General features: G+C 34.6%; 1 protein-coding gene across 4 annotated transcripts; it reads right to left on the reverse strand.

Annotated features, from left to right (window-relative positions):
* Nucleotides 1–3,924: 3,924 nt before the first annotated feature.
* LOC112727849 (vacuolar protein-sorting-associated protein 11 homolog) lies at nucleotides 3,925–9,463 on the reverse strand. 4 transcript variants are annotated; one of them, XM_025777769.3, is made up of 6 exons: nucleotides 9,127–9,463; nucleotides 8,591–8,931; nucleotides 7,807–7,980; nucleotides 7,372–7,695; nucleotides 5,514–7,274; nucleotides 3,925–4,611 (listed from the first exon to the last, which is right to left on the reverse strand). In XM_025777769.3, exons 2-6 carry the CDS (start codon nucleotides 8,828–8,830, stop codon nucleotides 4,222–4,224), a joined length of 2,889 nt encoding a protein of 962 aa, XP_025633554.1. In that variant the 5' UTR covers nucleotides 8,831–8,931; nucleotides 9,127–9,463; the 3' UTR covers nucleotides 3,925–4,221. The 4 variants fall into 4 exon arrangements, with proteins under 4 accessions (XP_025633554.1, XP_025633553.1, XP_025633555.1 ...); XM_025777768.3 differs by having other exon boundaries at nucleotides 8,591–8,926; nucleotides 9,127–9,436; XM_025777770.3 differs by having other exon boundaries at nucleotides 8,591–8,926; nucleotides 9,133–9,391.
* Between the last annotated feature and the right edge of the window lie 4,559 nt (nucleotides 9,464–14,022).

Below are 14,022 nucleotides of genomic sequence, written 5' to 3' on the forward strand. Positions count from 1 at the left end.
TTTTTAAAAAGAATTATATTTTGAGTTTTTAAAGTAAAAACTTTTGATTAAGAAAATGTTAACGAGTATTTTTAAGAACACTAAATAATTTGTCTTTATTGAAAACAAAGCATTAGTTTGGTTTGTAGAAAAAAGTTGTTGGAGTTCTTAACTGATCAACTGATCTGCTTGTTTTCTTTTGTTATTATTATATGTATTTTTTGGGTCACTCACGCATACACCTCACTACACAAAGGGTTCTTTTCTCATGGAAAAAATGTTTTACTTGGTCCATTCTTAACCCAATAATACCTAATGTCAACTGCAGTTGAGGTCTTAGTTTAGATGCTACATTTGAATACTTAATTGAATAGTGCATTGGAATTCAACTCCCAGCTAAAGTTGGATGTAATTTAGAAACTCCGAAAATGTGTGTGAGTACTGAGTAGTGTATAATGACAAAAACAAAAAAACACACACACAACTGAGGCAAGCACTCCATCAAAACCTAAGAGAATGAATCATTTTGGACATAGAAAAATTCTAAAACTTTGAAACATGAAAAATTTTCATTTAAAATTGTCAATAAGTTCTTGGGGGAACAAATCATCTTAATTTATTCTCTTAATTGATTTTATAAAATGTGATCACACTATATACAACTATAATGGTATAAAAGTATATTTTAGAGCAATTCCAATATTAATTTCTATATAAATTTTATTTTGGATCCTTAAAATATCACATTAACATTTGTAGAACTATATGTTATATTTTATTTGAGATTTAAATATGAGATTTATTATTCTAATATTTAGTCTCAATTTAATTTTAATTTTATATTATTTTAATTATATCATCAAGATAATTATACAAATGACAAAATTTTATTAGTTTTCATTAATGATATCATTTTTCTAAGATAGGATTGGTTTTATTTTATCTATTAATTTTAATGCAAAGTTTAATTCTAAATTAGTTTATTTTTCGTACAAAAGTAATACTCCAAAAACATTCCATTAGAGTTGATCTATTATTTTTTTGAGAAAAGGACAAATAGGTTTATGATTTTTTGTCCTGCCGACATTTTCATCCATAGCTATTTGAAAATATTTTTAAGTTCCTGACTTTTTTTTAAATTGGATATATGTATCTAGATTCCGCAGACTTAACAGAAATGTGTGATGTGACTCCCATCGTATGACCGATGCACACTTTCAAAAAGGAGACTAATTTGTCCCATTTTAAATTCTCTTCTACTACATGTGGATTCGTAATGATTAGGTCGACACAACAAGAATCACATTACATATTTTTGTTAGGTCTAACGGATCTATACGAATTGAGTGATATTAATGTTCAACTTTTAAAGAGGTTAAGAACTTGAAAGTATTTTCAAATTGTTAAAGACAAAAATATCCACAAAACAAAGAATTAGAGACCTATTTTTTAAAAAAAAAAATTTTTGAGTATGTTTTCCGATAAATAATTGAATTTGTGTTTACAAAACTTCTATGAAGAAAAAAAATAGAATGATTTAGAATTTAGATTCTAAATCAGAGATTCAGAATTTGTGATAAAGAATATTTTTCTACCTTTGATCGAAGTGTCAAAGTCAAATTTGGAGGAAGAATGTAAACTCTTCCAAAGAATGTGCAGGAGCATGAATGAGGGGTACCTAAAGGAAAACACATGCAATTTACACATTGAATGGTATGCGTATTACGCATGACATAAGCCAGATTCTAATGTGATTGATCTGTTTCTCAAACAGTGCTTTGGCTTCTGCTGCTGCTGCTGTTTTTTTTTTTTTTTTTTTTTTTTGCGTTGTTTCTTTTTTAATGCAATTATTTGTTGTAGGAAATAAGATCATTAAGGTGGTGCCCCTTACGAAATTGAAGCATCGGATTCCATTCTACAGTTTTGTTATTCTTACAATCTATTCTGACAATATATTACACGACCACTGTTGTGATCATTTGCACAGAAATGTGAAACTAAAATATTCGCTGTGTGATGAGTTATAGAAAACATCATTTTCATTCATTTTATTTCTATCAATTTTTGAAATATTATTGAGTGTGATGTTTTTTTTTCTTTTTCTACTAACAAAAATACTATTTACACATCAAAATCAGTTATTATATATTTATATATAAATATATATAGCTTAATTTATTTTTAATATATATTTTATATTTTTATATGTATTCTATACTTATTATTGATTTTAGTGTACACTTAACATGGTTGTTCTATCAAATATAGAACTTTTATTTTTGTATATTGGATTATGAGTGGTGAAGTCTTTAAAAGTGATCTAAATTAGGTGTTAAACGTTATTGTGGGTGTTTACAAAACGTCAGTGACGTTTTCACTTTATATAATTAAAATAATATTTTTTTTACAAAACGTCAATGACGTTTTCTCATTTTATAATTAAAAAATATTTTTTTACAAAACGTTGGTGACGTTTTGTTTTTTTATATTTAAAAAAATATTTGTTTTACAAAATGTTAGTGACGTTTTGTACTACCATCATAGCATTGTAAAATACCAAAATGAACAAATATTGTCGTATTTCACATTAAAATTATCCATATCTAAAAATTTTAGCCTCAAATATACATATACTCCATAATTTGTTTTAATATTCTCTTAAATCTCTTAACTTTTCTGCTCAATATAGTTTTAAACAATATCATAAGACATCATAACTTAAGTGTATTGTAATTGGATGATATAGTTTGTCGCCTTTTGTATGCCATCCTCTCAATAAAAATATTAATGACGTGAACTGAATATCAAAGAACTCATCCCAAAAGGTTAGTTTATTGGTGAAAAACCCTTAAATTGCACTTGAACTAAAATCAATAATAATCTTCGTCTATAAATAACAAACAACTAACCGATAAAAACACCATATTTCTTTCTGTTCAGAAGTGGTAAGACTCACTAAAATGAATCTGTAAGGTGTATTACATGGATATGGATCATGCCTTTTTATAGATTGCAAAAAATAACTTTATTTGACATTAGAGGCATTCGCAGAGTACCAAAAACAACCCATTACACATATCATCTACCTTAGATTTTTGTAGGTTGCCAAAAACAATTTATGTTATCTTTTTGGCAAATTCTGGAAGCAATAGGTGTTTTCTTTTGCAACACGTAACAAACCAGTTCATAGCCGCAGAGCGTTAGCTCAAGTGGCATTTCACCCTCTCCCATAGTTATCAGAATCGAACCGGTGATCGAATCGGTCAGATTATTGGGTCACTAGATCATTGGTTCAACCGGTAGGTCACTGGTCGAACCGGTTAACTCGGTATATATATATTTATTTTATTCTTATATTATTATAGGCAAAAACTCACATACAATTGTTTTCATGTGAAGTTGATATTTAAAAACCGTTAGATGATTTGACAAGTTTAACTAAATATCATTTAAGGATTTTCAACTATCAACTTCATATGAAGACAACTGCATGTGAGTCTTTACCTATTATTATATACTAAAAGTATTTATTAAAAAAATAATATTAATAGATATCATATAATCATGAAAAAAATAAATTGTGATTAATAAAATTTTTTGTTTATATTTTTAATTTGTATATATTTAATAAAATTTATAGTTAAATAAAATATAATTGATTTAAAAATGAGTGACTTTAAAATTAAAATAAATTGAATATAAATAAAATAAAAACTTGGTATATGTATTATAATATGTATATATATTAGTAAGAAGTGTGTCAGCTTGTTGGTACAATCTTCCTCCTTACATCTTTTGAATGAAGGAGCTTGAACCTTGGGTTAGTCATTTTGAAAAATTTTCCAAAAATTCACAAGGTTTGAGACATGGAAACTAAAATCATGGTACATTTATTCAAAGCAAGAAAATAAAAATTGTGAATCAAACCCACACTAAAACCGATCAGAATTCAAAGTGCCACTATTTCTCATGGGATTTAATATTTGCATGTATTAGATAAATCTCATCTTCGTCATTATAAATCCCTCGTAATTTTACACACAAAAAAAGGAAAATAAATACTTGAATGCACACCTAGGAAACCTCACATTGCCCTAATTATTTCTCTGAAATTTCCACCAACGAGAGGCTGTCAAGAACCCAAACAAGCAGCTTCAAATTTTCTCACAAAAGGGAAATACCAATCTTAACAGCCAGCAAAATAGAGAAATGATGAAGTTGAGAAGGCAAAAATTGTCAACTTCAGAAGCCACTATTGGATGAAGAAGCTGCAGCTCTGAGATCAGAAGTGGATCCATTACTTGTTTTGCTGATGATCCCTTTCCCGAAATATTCGGCAATGACAGAAAACCCATCTTTGGAGTTCTTGATTTGATGGAAAAACCTATCCTGGTCCTTAGAATTTTGCTCCAGATTTCTTTTCATTTCTAAGACAGATCTGTATTCAGGAGCACACTCAGGGCATTCTTTTTCGTTGTCACCGAGGCAGCGCAGATGAAATGAGTGCATGCACATGAAGTGCACAGCAGGGAGATCAAGGGTAAAAGTGCATGTAGTGCACTTGCTAAGCTGGAAAATTCGAGCATTTGTCCGAAGATCCTGAATCTCTTTTCTCATTGCTAGTGTATCTTCCTGTAGAGAAATAATTTATTAATCTTCGCCAAACAGAGAAGGAATATCCATTAACTAAGACTACCACCACTGATTAACATCAGGTGGAATTTTCATCTGCGAAACTCAACTGAAAATTTTCTCATATTATCTCTCCTTATCCAAAATAATATTTGTATGCCTACCAAATTTAGCATTACAGTGCACAAATCTGCCAATGCAGCAAGAACTAGGGATTTCTAATTAATGAAAATTCAATTCATAATACCAAGAGACATACAGCATGCACTACAACTTGGAGATGTTTACTTCAAATAAATAATTACACGGTAAAGCACTAGTCTTACAACAGAGAACAGATTCTTCGCATTATATAATCAAGATCACCCAGCTCCAATTCCACATATATATATATATATATATATTCCACATATATATATATATATATATATATATATATATATATATATATTTTTTTTTCACAGGTGTTCACAGATAAGAGAGAACCAATTCAAATATCTCCATTTTCTGTTCAATCATCTATATTACTGCTTCTTTTATGCAGTCAGTATTCATAATTTAAAGAATGAGTAGGGAATGGTTCAGGAGTTATTGATACTAAAGGGAACAGAGGGAAGTGAGGCAGGATTTTAAAACCATACACTGATAAATGTTTGAAGGTAATAGACTAATAGCCATAAAATTTTAGATAACTAGTATCAGTCAAATCAATTTCCTATTCATAATTCTTCAGAGTCATAACTTTCTCTCAATAGAAAAATTTATTCTGGAGTTTGGACACCATCAGAGTAATGAGGAAATACAGAAAGCATATTATGTTTCACTAATTAGTCATGCCATTAGGAAATTAAACATATACTAGTTATATGGATATAAACTACCAGATAAAATTAGGACCCAACCTGATATTTCTCAATAGCTTGTCGATCCTCCTCAATCATCTTTGATTCCTGCTCAAGCTTTCGAGCAATGTAGTCTTTGATTACGGAAAGTGTGAGGCATGGATTTCTTGAAAGAGTTTGAAGGACAATTATGGGGGGCAAAATATCATCCCTCTCAATATAGGTCAAAACTTCTTTTACTTCTTTGGAGCAATCTTCTCCGAGCTCACCAAAATATTTAAGTAAATCTGCCCAGAGAGTTGGATCCCCTCCTTTAACTGAATCCCCCAGCTTTTTGCAGCATGCAATTAACCCCTCATGATCGTGCGCCTGCATATAGCAAGCAATCACTTCTTTATAAAGTTTCATCTTTTCATACAAATATAGAAGTCCGTCTTTGAATGCATTCATTTCACATAATATAATTGCTAAATCAACATCATAAAGTGGATGTTCTGCCTCTGCAGGCCATGCACTCTTAAGCAAGCGTAGACCCTTCTCACGCCTTACAAGACGGTCCTTCTCCTCCTTTGAACCCTTTTTACCAGCAGTGGTTCCATTGGATTCGGCATTTAAAGTCGCAGCTTTTGCCGATGCTCCATTAAGGTAATCTCCACCCCCATTAACTTGTGACATTGAAGGAAAGTTCAACTCATTGGCTATATACAATTCTAAGAGGGTATTGTGAATCTCCACTTGAGCAGGTGAATCCTTGACCTTATTGGTATATTTCTCGAGAAATTCCATAAGGGACTGAGGATGATGAATGAAGATGCTGAGAAAATCAACCGGAGATGGCAACATAGATACATAGAGACCATTCGAGTCTCCTCTTTTGTCTCCATCCTCTGTACAGAGCCTTATGAGAATCTCAATTGTCTCCACTGGTTTGTGCTCTATTAGAATTTTACCATACTCCTTTATTGTCATCCCTGCTTGACTTGCTTCAAGACTTGAAATATATTCCAAAGCCTCTTCATATCTATCAAGATCTTCAAGCAAAATTTTCAAGTACCACTCATGTCTCCCCGCTTTCTTTGCAACATACATTGCATGCTCATGATAATTGGCAGCACGACAAACCCTGATTGCTGTCTCCACATCAAACTTAAGTTCCCCAACACTGTCATCACTTTTAATAAACAGATTTAGCTTTTCAACATCCTTAAGTTTGGTGTAACAGTTCAATAGAAGAGTGGTGTGATCTTTAGAAGCAAGACCCTTCTCATGTAGTTTTTCCAAATAATTTGTCAGGTTGTAGATTCTTTGAGCATCCAAAAACTTCTGTATTACATAAGACGGTTCAAGGTGACCAATAGTATGAATGTATTGAGCCATTGCCTCATCATAGTCTTGCTTGCTATACAGATGATCTCCATATTTTCTTAGCACCTCAGCTGTGGCAGCAGCATCAGCTTGCTGAGTTTGAACAAGATTAATTGCTACCGTATATAGGTTCTTCTTAAATAACATGTCTAACTTGCTTTCCATGTCTTTTTCCCCTATACATAAAGCTGACTTGTCACTCATTATGAGTATGATGTTACCCCATTCATACAGCATGTGAGAAACCTCTTTAACCGACGCACTATGGGCTATTAAACGATTCTTCAGGTCATAAATGTTGAAAGTGTGCTTTCGTGTTCTTTGATCAGCAATGACACACAAAAGGTACCCTCGAAACCATCCTAGCAATTTCTTCTCTCCCTCAAAAGCCCAACATGGACCACGCCCATCAACTTCATAAAAATATACTGCCTCAGGTCGCCCAATCATCAGCTCCTGCCAATATTACAAACATGAAAATATTTAATATTCAGAGATAATATAAACATGAGAATATGCTAAAACTTATTATGAAGGAACAAAGACTGCATACAGAGCGGTCACTCATTGCAACACTGTGTCCATCACATCCAATCTGATCAAGGGTCTGCCTTCTTGGTGGTTGATCATGCAATGAGAACAAGCTCACTGAACTTGGAGTTACAGCAAACAGTTGTAGAGATCGACCATCTACCCTAAATCCAAGACCATTTATGGAGGACAGGGTTTTGTCTGAATAGCTTTCCACCTGAAGCTTGAATCGGCTGATACGTTCCCTTGCAATATCTCCTTTGATGCAGTAAATAGAACCATTGTCTAAGCCAATAGCTATGAGTAGTATAGGAGGCACTTCTTCTAAGACTAAAAAAGAAGTAATCTGCAGTGCAACAAATTTCCCGCATTGTAAGAAACTAAGAATAAGCAACTGAAATAGTCAATATACATTATTTTCAGCTTCTATATTCAGTATGCATAAAAGTCTCATTACCTGTGCCTCAGGAAACTGATTGGTGAATATACGCAATATCCCAACACAATCAGGACTCGTCATGCTTGAACTCTCTGGTTGCATCTTATCAAGGTCAAAAACCTTCAGGCACAAAGGTGATTGCTGGGGAGAAAGTTGTTCATCTTCCCCAATAGTTACTAAGAAGTTGCGTTGCTGGTTAATCAACATACAAAAGAAAACTCCGTTGTTAAATTCAATTCAGAACCCCAGCAATATTCATCAACTACTCATACAAACATTTAATCACAGAAGTCTTTCACCAATCTTGAGGGGGGGAAAATATTACCAACCCTTTAAGTCTTTCATCAATTCGATATTAACACAGTAGACACTAGACAGTACAAAATGTTCAGAAATCCCAACAATGAGAAAATAGCAACCCTTAGCAGCAAGGAGCAAATAGCAATGAGAAAAAAGGAACTCTTGCTAAAGAGTTACATACCTATTTAATCCAAAACAACAATTCCAACATTGAAGCACCTAAGTTTTATTATCTCCCTTATTTTTCCCAGTTTATATACTCCCTCATCTCTCTCAAACCCAACTATTTATCATCAAAAGTTGCTCGATGGTACCATCAACCAGCAATCAAACACAAAATAAACAAAATCTTAATGCAAATAAGTGAATAATTCAAATAAATGCAAGGTGAATTGCATACACATGTTACAGATTAATAATCTCCACACCTAAACAACTATCTCCAATCCAAATAACATTTCTATTTCACGGAGGCATCTACAGAGTGAAATCAATTGATTACCTTGAGCTGTTGAAGAAAGAGGACACTGGAAGCGTGAGGCTTGAAGGCGTAATTGAACTTGAGACCTCGATCAAACAAGCAAACGTTACCATCATCAAAACCAGTCACCACCTTTCCCCTGCCACTGGAACAGCAAGTGATCTTCTTCGTGGCGAGATCATCGTCTTCCTCGCCATCCGGAACCACGCATTTCGCCGCATACTTCTCCTCGAAGAACTCAAACTTCCTCCATTGATACATCGATCCGGCTTCACCAAAATGCTCCCTTCTTCTTTGAATCACTTCCCTTCTTTAGAGAAGGGTACCATCACCATGATTCTATCTACTCTCAGATACCTAGGCTTAGAGGTATAGAATACACGGAATTGCAATTTTTTTTAGAAAAACAGAATAATAATAAAAATCAGAACATATTCAAGATGTAGAACAAATAGCTGAATGAAAAAAATTTGTAATTGGGGATCTAGTGACGTGGAAGGAGAGAAGCGAAGGAAAATTGAATCAAATTTAGAGAAGATGGAGAAGGAAAGGGGCACCAGTGCCTTTCTCGGTCCGTGAATGAGAGTGATCAATTGCGAACAGCGACGGTAGTTGTGAGACTCTCTCTGGCGGCGGCAGCGACGGTGGTGGTGGAGTAAGACGGGCAGTAGAGCGGCACGACGTGATGAGCTGGTAAAGAGATGAGCGGCGGTGGTATGGTGATCCTGAACTTATGTTGTTTCAACTTTCAACGTACGCAACGGACGGACGGAGTAAAAAAATTTGCTACTAATTTAGATTTTAATTTAATTTTTAGTCACCAATATTATGTACCAACAAAAAAAAATATAATAAAACTCTACAAACAAGTGATTTATCTAGCCAACTTCAACTAAATCATCTAGGTACAGGCACTCCTAATGTATATCAGACTTTTAACGAATTAAACCCTAAAATGGTCTTTCAGATTGGCGTCGTACACTAAAATCGTTCCTGAGATTTCAATTGCATCAATTATATCCCTGAAATTGAAAAAAGTGCACCATATTAGTCCCTGACCTATTTTTCATTAGCGATGTGATGACATGGCATGATGATATGGACTGTAAGTGACACATGTCACTTCATGATTTGGCCACGTGTAATGGTATGATGATGTGGTGACCAGTGACACGTGGCATGCTGACGTGGATGGTTGTGCCACGTGTCACAATGTTATTTGACCACGTGTCCATTTGTGCCACGTGTCGCAACCTTATTCGTCCACGTGTCATCCATCATGTCATCGTTGTATATACACCAAATTAGTCCCTCACTTTGCATTAAGTGATTCATTTTAGTCCCTGAAATTGAATGTCGTGCACCAAACTAGTCCATTCACCAGTTTTTTCTCATTTTTTCTATAAATTCAAAATTCTCAATATTTTTGAATGCATTAATTTTAATTCGATTTTTTCACATGTTCTTCAAATAAAAGTGTTTTTATAAAATATTTTTTCTCTTGCGAATACCCTAACCGCCAACTTAGAATTGACGTGAAGGGTTTTCAAGTACCTTCACTACCATCTCCGACCTCTTTCAGTACTTTTATAAAATATTTTTTTTCTTGCGGATACCCCTAATAACCGCCGTCTTGGAGTTGACGTGAAGGCATTTCAAGCTTCTCTCATTACCATCTCCGACCTCTTTCGTCTAGATTGCAGAGGTCAAAGATGGTAGTGAAGGTGCTTGAAGTGCCTTCAATCTAGTTCATTTACACATAACGAAAACGTGTATTTCATAAGAAAAAAATATTTATTTTAATTATTAATTTATTGTTAAAAACACATATTTTTTATGAAAAAAATGTGTCTAATCAATCATATAATTATTTTTTTATAATAACATACTTATATATTATAAAATTTACTAGTGTTAAATTATTAAAAAAATTATATAATTAAAACTAAAAAGTAAAATCTTAAAAAATTTTATGAAAGCACTTGTATTTAAACGATATATGAAAAAATAGAATTGAAATTAGTGTATCCAAGATATTAAAATTTTAAATTAAAAAAAATGAGAAACAATTGGTGAAGGGACTAGTTTGGTGCACGACATTCAATTTCAAGGACTAAAATGAGTCACTTAATGCAAAGTGAGGGACTAATTTAGTGCATATACAACGATGACATAATGGATGACACGTGGATGAATACTGTTGCGACACGTGACACAAACAGACACGTGGCCAAATAACATTGTGACACGTGGCACAACCATCCACGTCAGCATGCCACGTGTCACTGGTCACCACATCATCATACCATTACACGTGGCCAAATCATGAAGTGACACGTGTCACTTACAGTCCACGTCATCATGCCATGTCATCACGTCGTTAATGGAAAATAGGTCAGGGACTAATATGGTGCATTTTTTTCAATCTCAGGGACGTAATTGGTGCAATTGGAATCTCAGGGACGATTTTAGTGTATGACGTCAATCTCAGGGACCATTTTGGGGTTTAACTCATAGCATAAATGGTTTTTTTCTCTACATTTTTTTACAGATTTCATTTGTTATCTCTGACTTGTCTACGTTGAGATGAAATCCATTTCGTGCCCCACATTTGTCCTTGTCGATAGTTCCGTTAACGGAACGCTGATGTGGCACGTTAAGTCGCCAGCGTGTGTATCCATGTGTCACGCAGCTTGCCAGGGTGGATTCTTGATGAGTGAATGATGTGGCAAAATTTGAATCAACTCAATTTAACCCCTCCATAGATGATAAAACCCTAATTTGCAGCCCTCTTTTCCGAATACGGTGAAGACTGTGCTGGAGAAATGATGAGTTCAGGAAGCCTACCTGCAGTGAGTTCTGCACGATCACGTTCTCATGGGGCTTCCCTGAAGAACCTTAATGGTGGGAGGTTGGAGAAGATTCCTGACTGGTGTGGTTGTGGAATGCGTCCAATACTTCGCTAGTCTGGAACAAATGTCAATCTTGATAGACCCTTTTATGGGTGTCCAAATTATAATGTAAGTTCTCAATGTCGTCTTCTTCTTCCTCAATGTGTTGCTACTGGTATTTGTGTTTGATGAGTAATCTTAAGATTTTTTCTTTTTGTTGGTTGTTGCAAAATTGGCAGAGTTCTGGGAGAATATGGTGTGGTTTCTTTATGTGGGCAGACGGTGAAGAATAATAGAGTTTAGTGGGTAAAACACAACCTACAAGCAGTGATGATAGTTGGAAGATGAATTTAGCATGGAGAATTACTTCAATAGAAGTTGAAATTAGGTGTTTGAAAATATGGATTAATATTTTAAGTTTGGTTATTTGTTTAGTTATGTTTCTGATTGTTATGTATAGTGTAAGTATGATTAAATTTTGATTAAAAGTGTGGACCTGAAGGTGTGTACTCTGAGGGTGAATGAAAGCATTGTATTCAGATTTGCATGAAAAAGAAGCATGGTTTTAGCTCCTCTGGTACATATATCATATTGCAATAGTGAGAAAGGAAAGCTACATATTAAACATATTGGTACCATTCATAAACCTGAAATAAAGTGTCTACATTTAGTGAATATCCAAAAGCATTGCTTGCCAACAACTGAACAAATATCCAGAAAGTCATTAACAAAATACATCCAGAAATTCTTTAATAAAATAGCCAAGTATTTGGACACACACATAACCATGTTCTAGTGACACAAGATAAATATAATTAAGAAAATAACTACCCTAACTATAATAGTCTATCACAACTAAACATCATTCATTTCTTCCTAGGAGGTTTGAATGCTGGCTTTACTCCTGGTGTTGGGACAAATTTCATGAATTCAGCCATCCTTAAAGATGTTCCAGCATTTGCTCCTTGCAATGGGTCAACACTTGATGATCCTGGGGCTGGAGATGCTTTCCTCTTAGGTTGTAATTTGTTGGGCCTCGTTGCAGAAGTTACCTATGGTTGCATGAGTAGAATACAAGTCCCCGTCAGTCAAGTCAAAAAATTAAATTAAACAGATATTTTTTAAATAATCATTAAAAACACAAATAATAAGACATATTGGATTTCTACTTGTTCCTGATCTCCATTATCTGGTTGTGAAAAAGGGGTCTGTGAAAGCACAATCTCTGAAGGAGAATTTGTTGGGGCTGCAGAAGTGGCAACATTAGTTGCTGCATTAGCACCCTTTTCTTTCTCCTTAGCTATTACAACTGCTGCAGCAGCAGCAAGGGCAGCTGCAACGTCATCAACTTTTTTGTAGGAGCAGCTTCTCTTCGTGTGACCTTTTGTCCCACAGTAAGCACAAGAAAACTCCTTGTACTTTCTAGGTAGCTTTGTTGCATCTGTCTTACTCTTCTTACTTCCTGAAGACTCTTCATCTGCATCCTTTCGTCGTTTCTACTTCAAAGGACCTGGCTTTCTCCGAATCTTGGAAGCCTAGGGCCTACTATACTGAGACTTCTCTCACATTGCTTGTCCAGGGATGGGATTCAAGGAATGCTTATATGTTTCTTTATATGAGTCCATTGTCAACCACTTGTGACAATAATCTTCAAGATTCCCATTGAGTCTAGCTATTGCAGCACATGCGTGGACACATAGCATGCCTGAAATCCAGATTATATTCAATCAGAGAGGAGGTTCAGTCACAAACAGTTTATATTCATTCACGTCACAAACAGTTTATATTTCAATCAACGTTACAATTCCTACAAAAGTTGCCAATGAGACCTCATATGTACTTCTGAAACATTTTATAACTACTACCAAGTAAGAAAAAAAAGAATCTTATACCTGTGATCTGTCAGAATCTTCATGTGCATATATGCTTTTCCAAGTCAACAGCCATGTTTATTGGAAACCCATGAATCTCAAATCTATGATAGCCATCATCACCACACCACACCGGACGCCATTTTTGTGACTCCTTCCTTATCTTCTCTAGTCTGCTCCTCTGAATAGGAGGAAACCTGCCAATGTGGTATTGTAGCTTCACTTTTTTTTTTGCAATTGTTCTCATCACGAACATGCGTACTTCCTCTAGTAGAGTGAGTATAGGCTTTTTCCTATACTCCTTTATCCTTGCATTGAAGACCTTGCACGCGTTATTACAAATGTTATCCAGCTTTGGATCATGGCTAAAGTATGCCTTCGTCCAACTTTTCTTTGGCCATTTGTTCAAGTAGGCCCAGGCATCCTCATTCTTTCTCTTTACTTTCTCCATTTTCTGTTCAAATCCATGCCTCGTTGTCTCTCTTGCACATTCCCATAACATAGTTTTTAACTCTTGCTCTTTCCATTGCTTGTTAAAGTTCTTCCACAGGTGCCACACACAAAACCTATGGTGCACTCCAGGCATCAATTCACAGACTGCTGGAATTAACCCCTGACATCATATGCAGCACTATTAGCAATTACTGTTATCGAGCCCCAATTGAGCCCACCAAATAAACAGTTATGACTC

This window comes from Arachis hypogaea, chromosome 12 (genome assembly GCF_003086295.3).
Source record: "Arachis hypogaea cultivar Tifrunner chromosome 12, arahy.Tifrunner.gnm2.J5K5, whole genome shotgun sequence".
Classification (NCBI taxonomy): Eukaryota; Viridiplantae; Streptophyta; class Magnoliopsida; order Fabales; family Fabaceae; genus Arachis; species Arachis hypogaea.

What these genes read in the sequence shown, in the direction of transcription:
- LOC112727849 (XM_025777769.3), bottom strand. Translation starts at nt 8,830, where the DNA reads ATGTATCAATGGAGGAAGTTTGAGTTCTTCGAGGAGAAGTATGCGGCG. An exon ending in ATCAGTTTCCTGAGGCACAG is followed by an intron (nt 7,696 to 7,806) that starts GTAATGAGACTT and finishes GTTGCACTGCAG; the next exon opens with ATTACTTCTTTTTTAGTCTT. An exon ending in AAGCTATTGAGAAATATCAG is followed by an intron (nt 4,612 to 5,513) that starts GTTGGGTCCTAA and finishes ATTTCTCTACAG; the next exon opens with GAAGATACACTAGCAATGAG.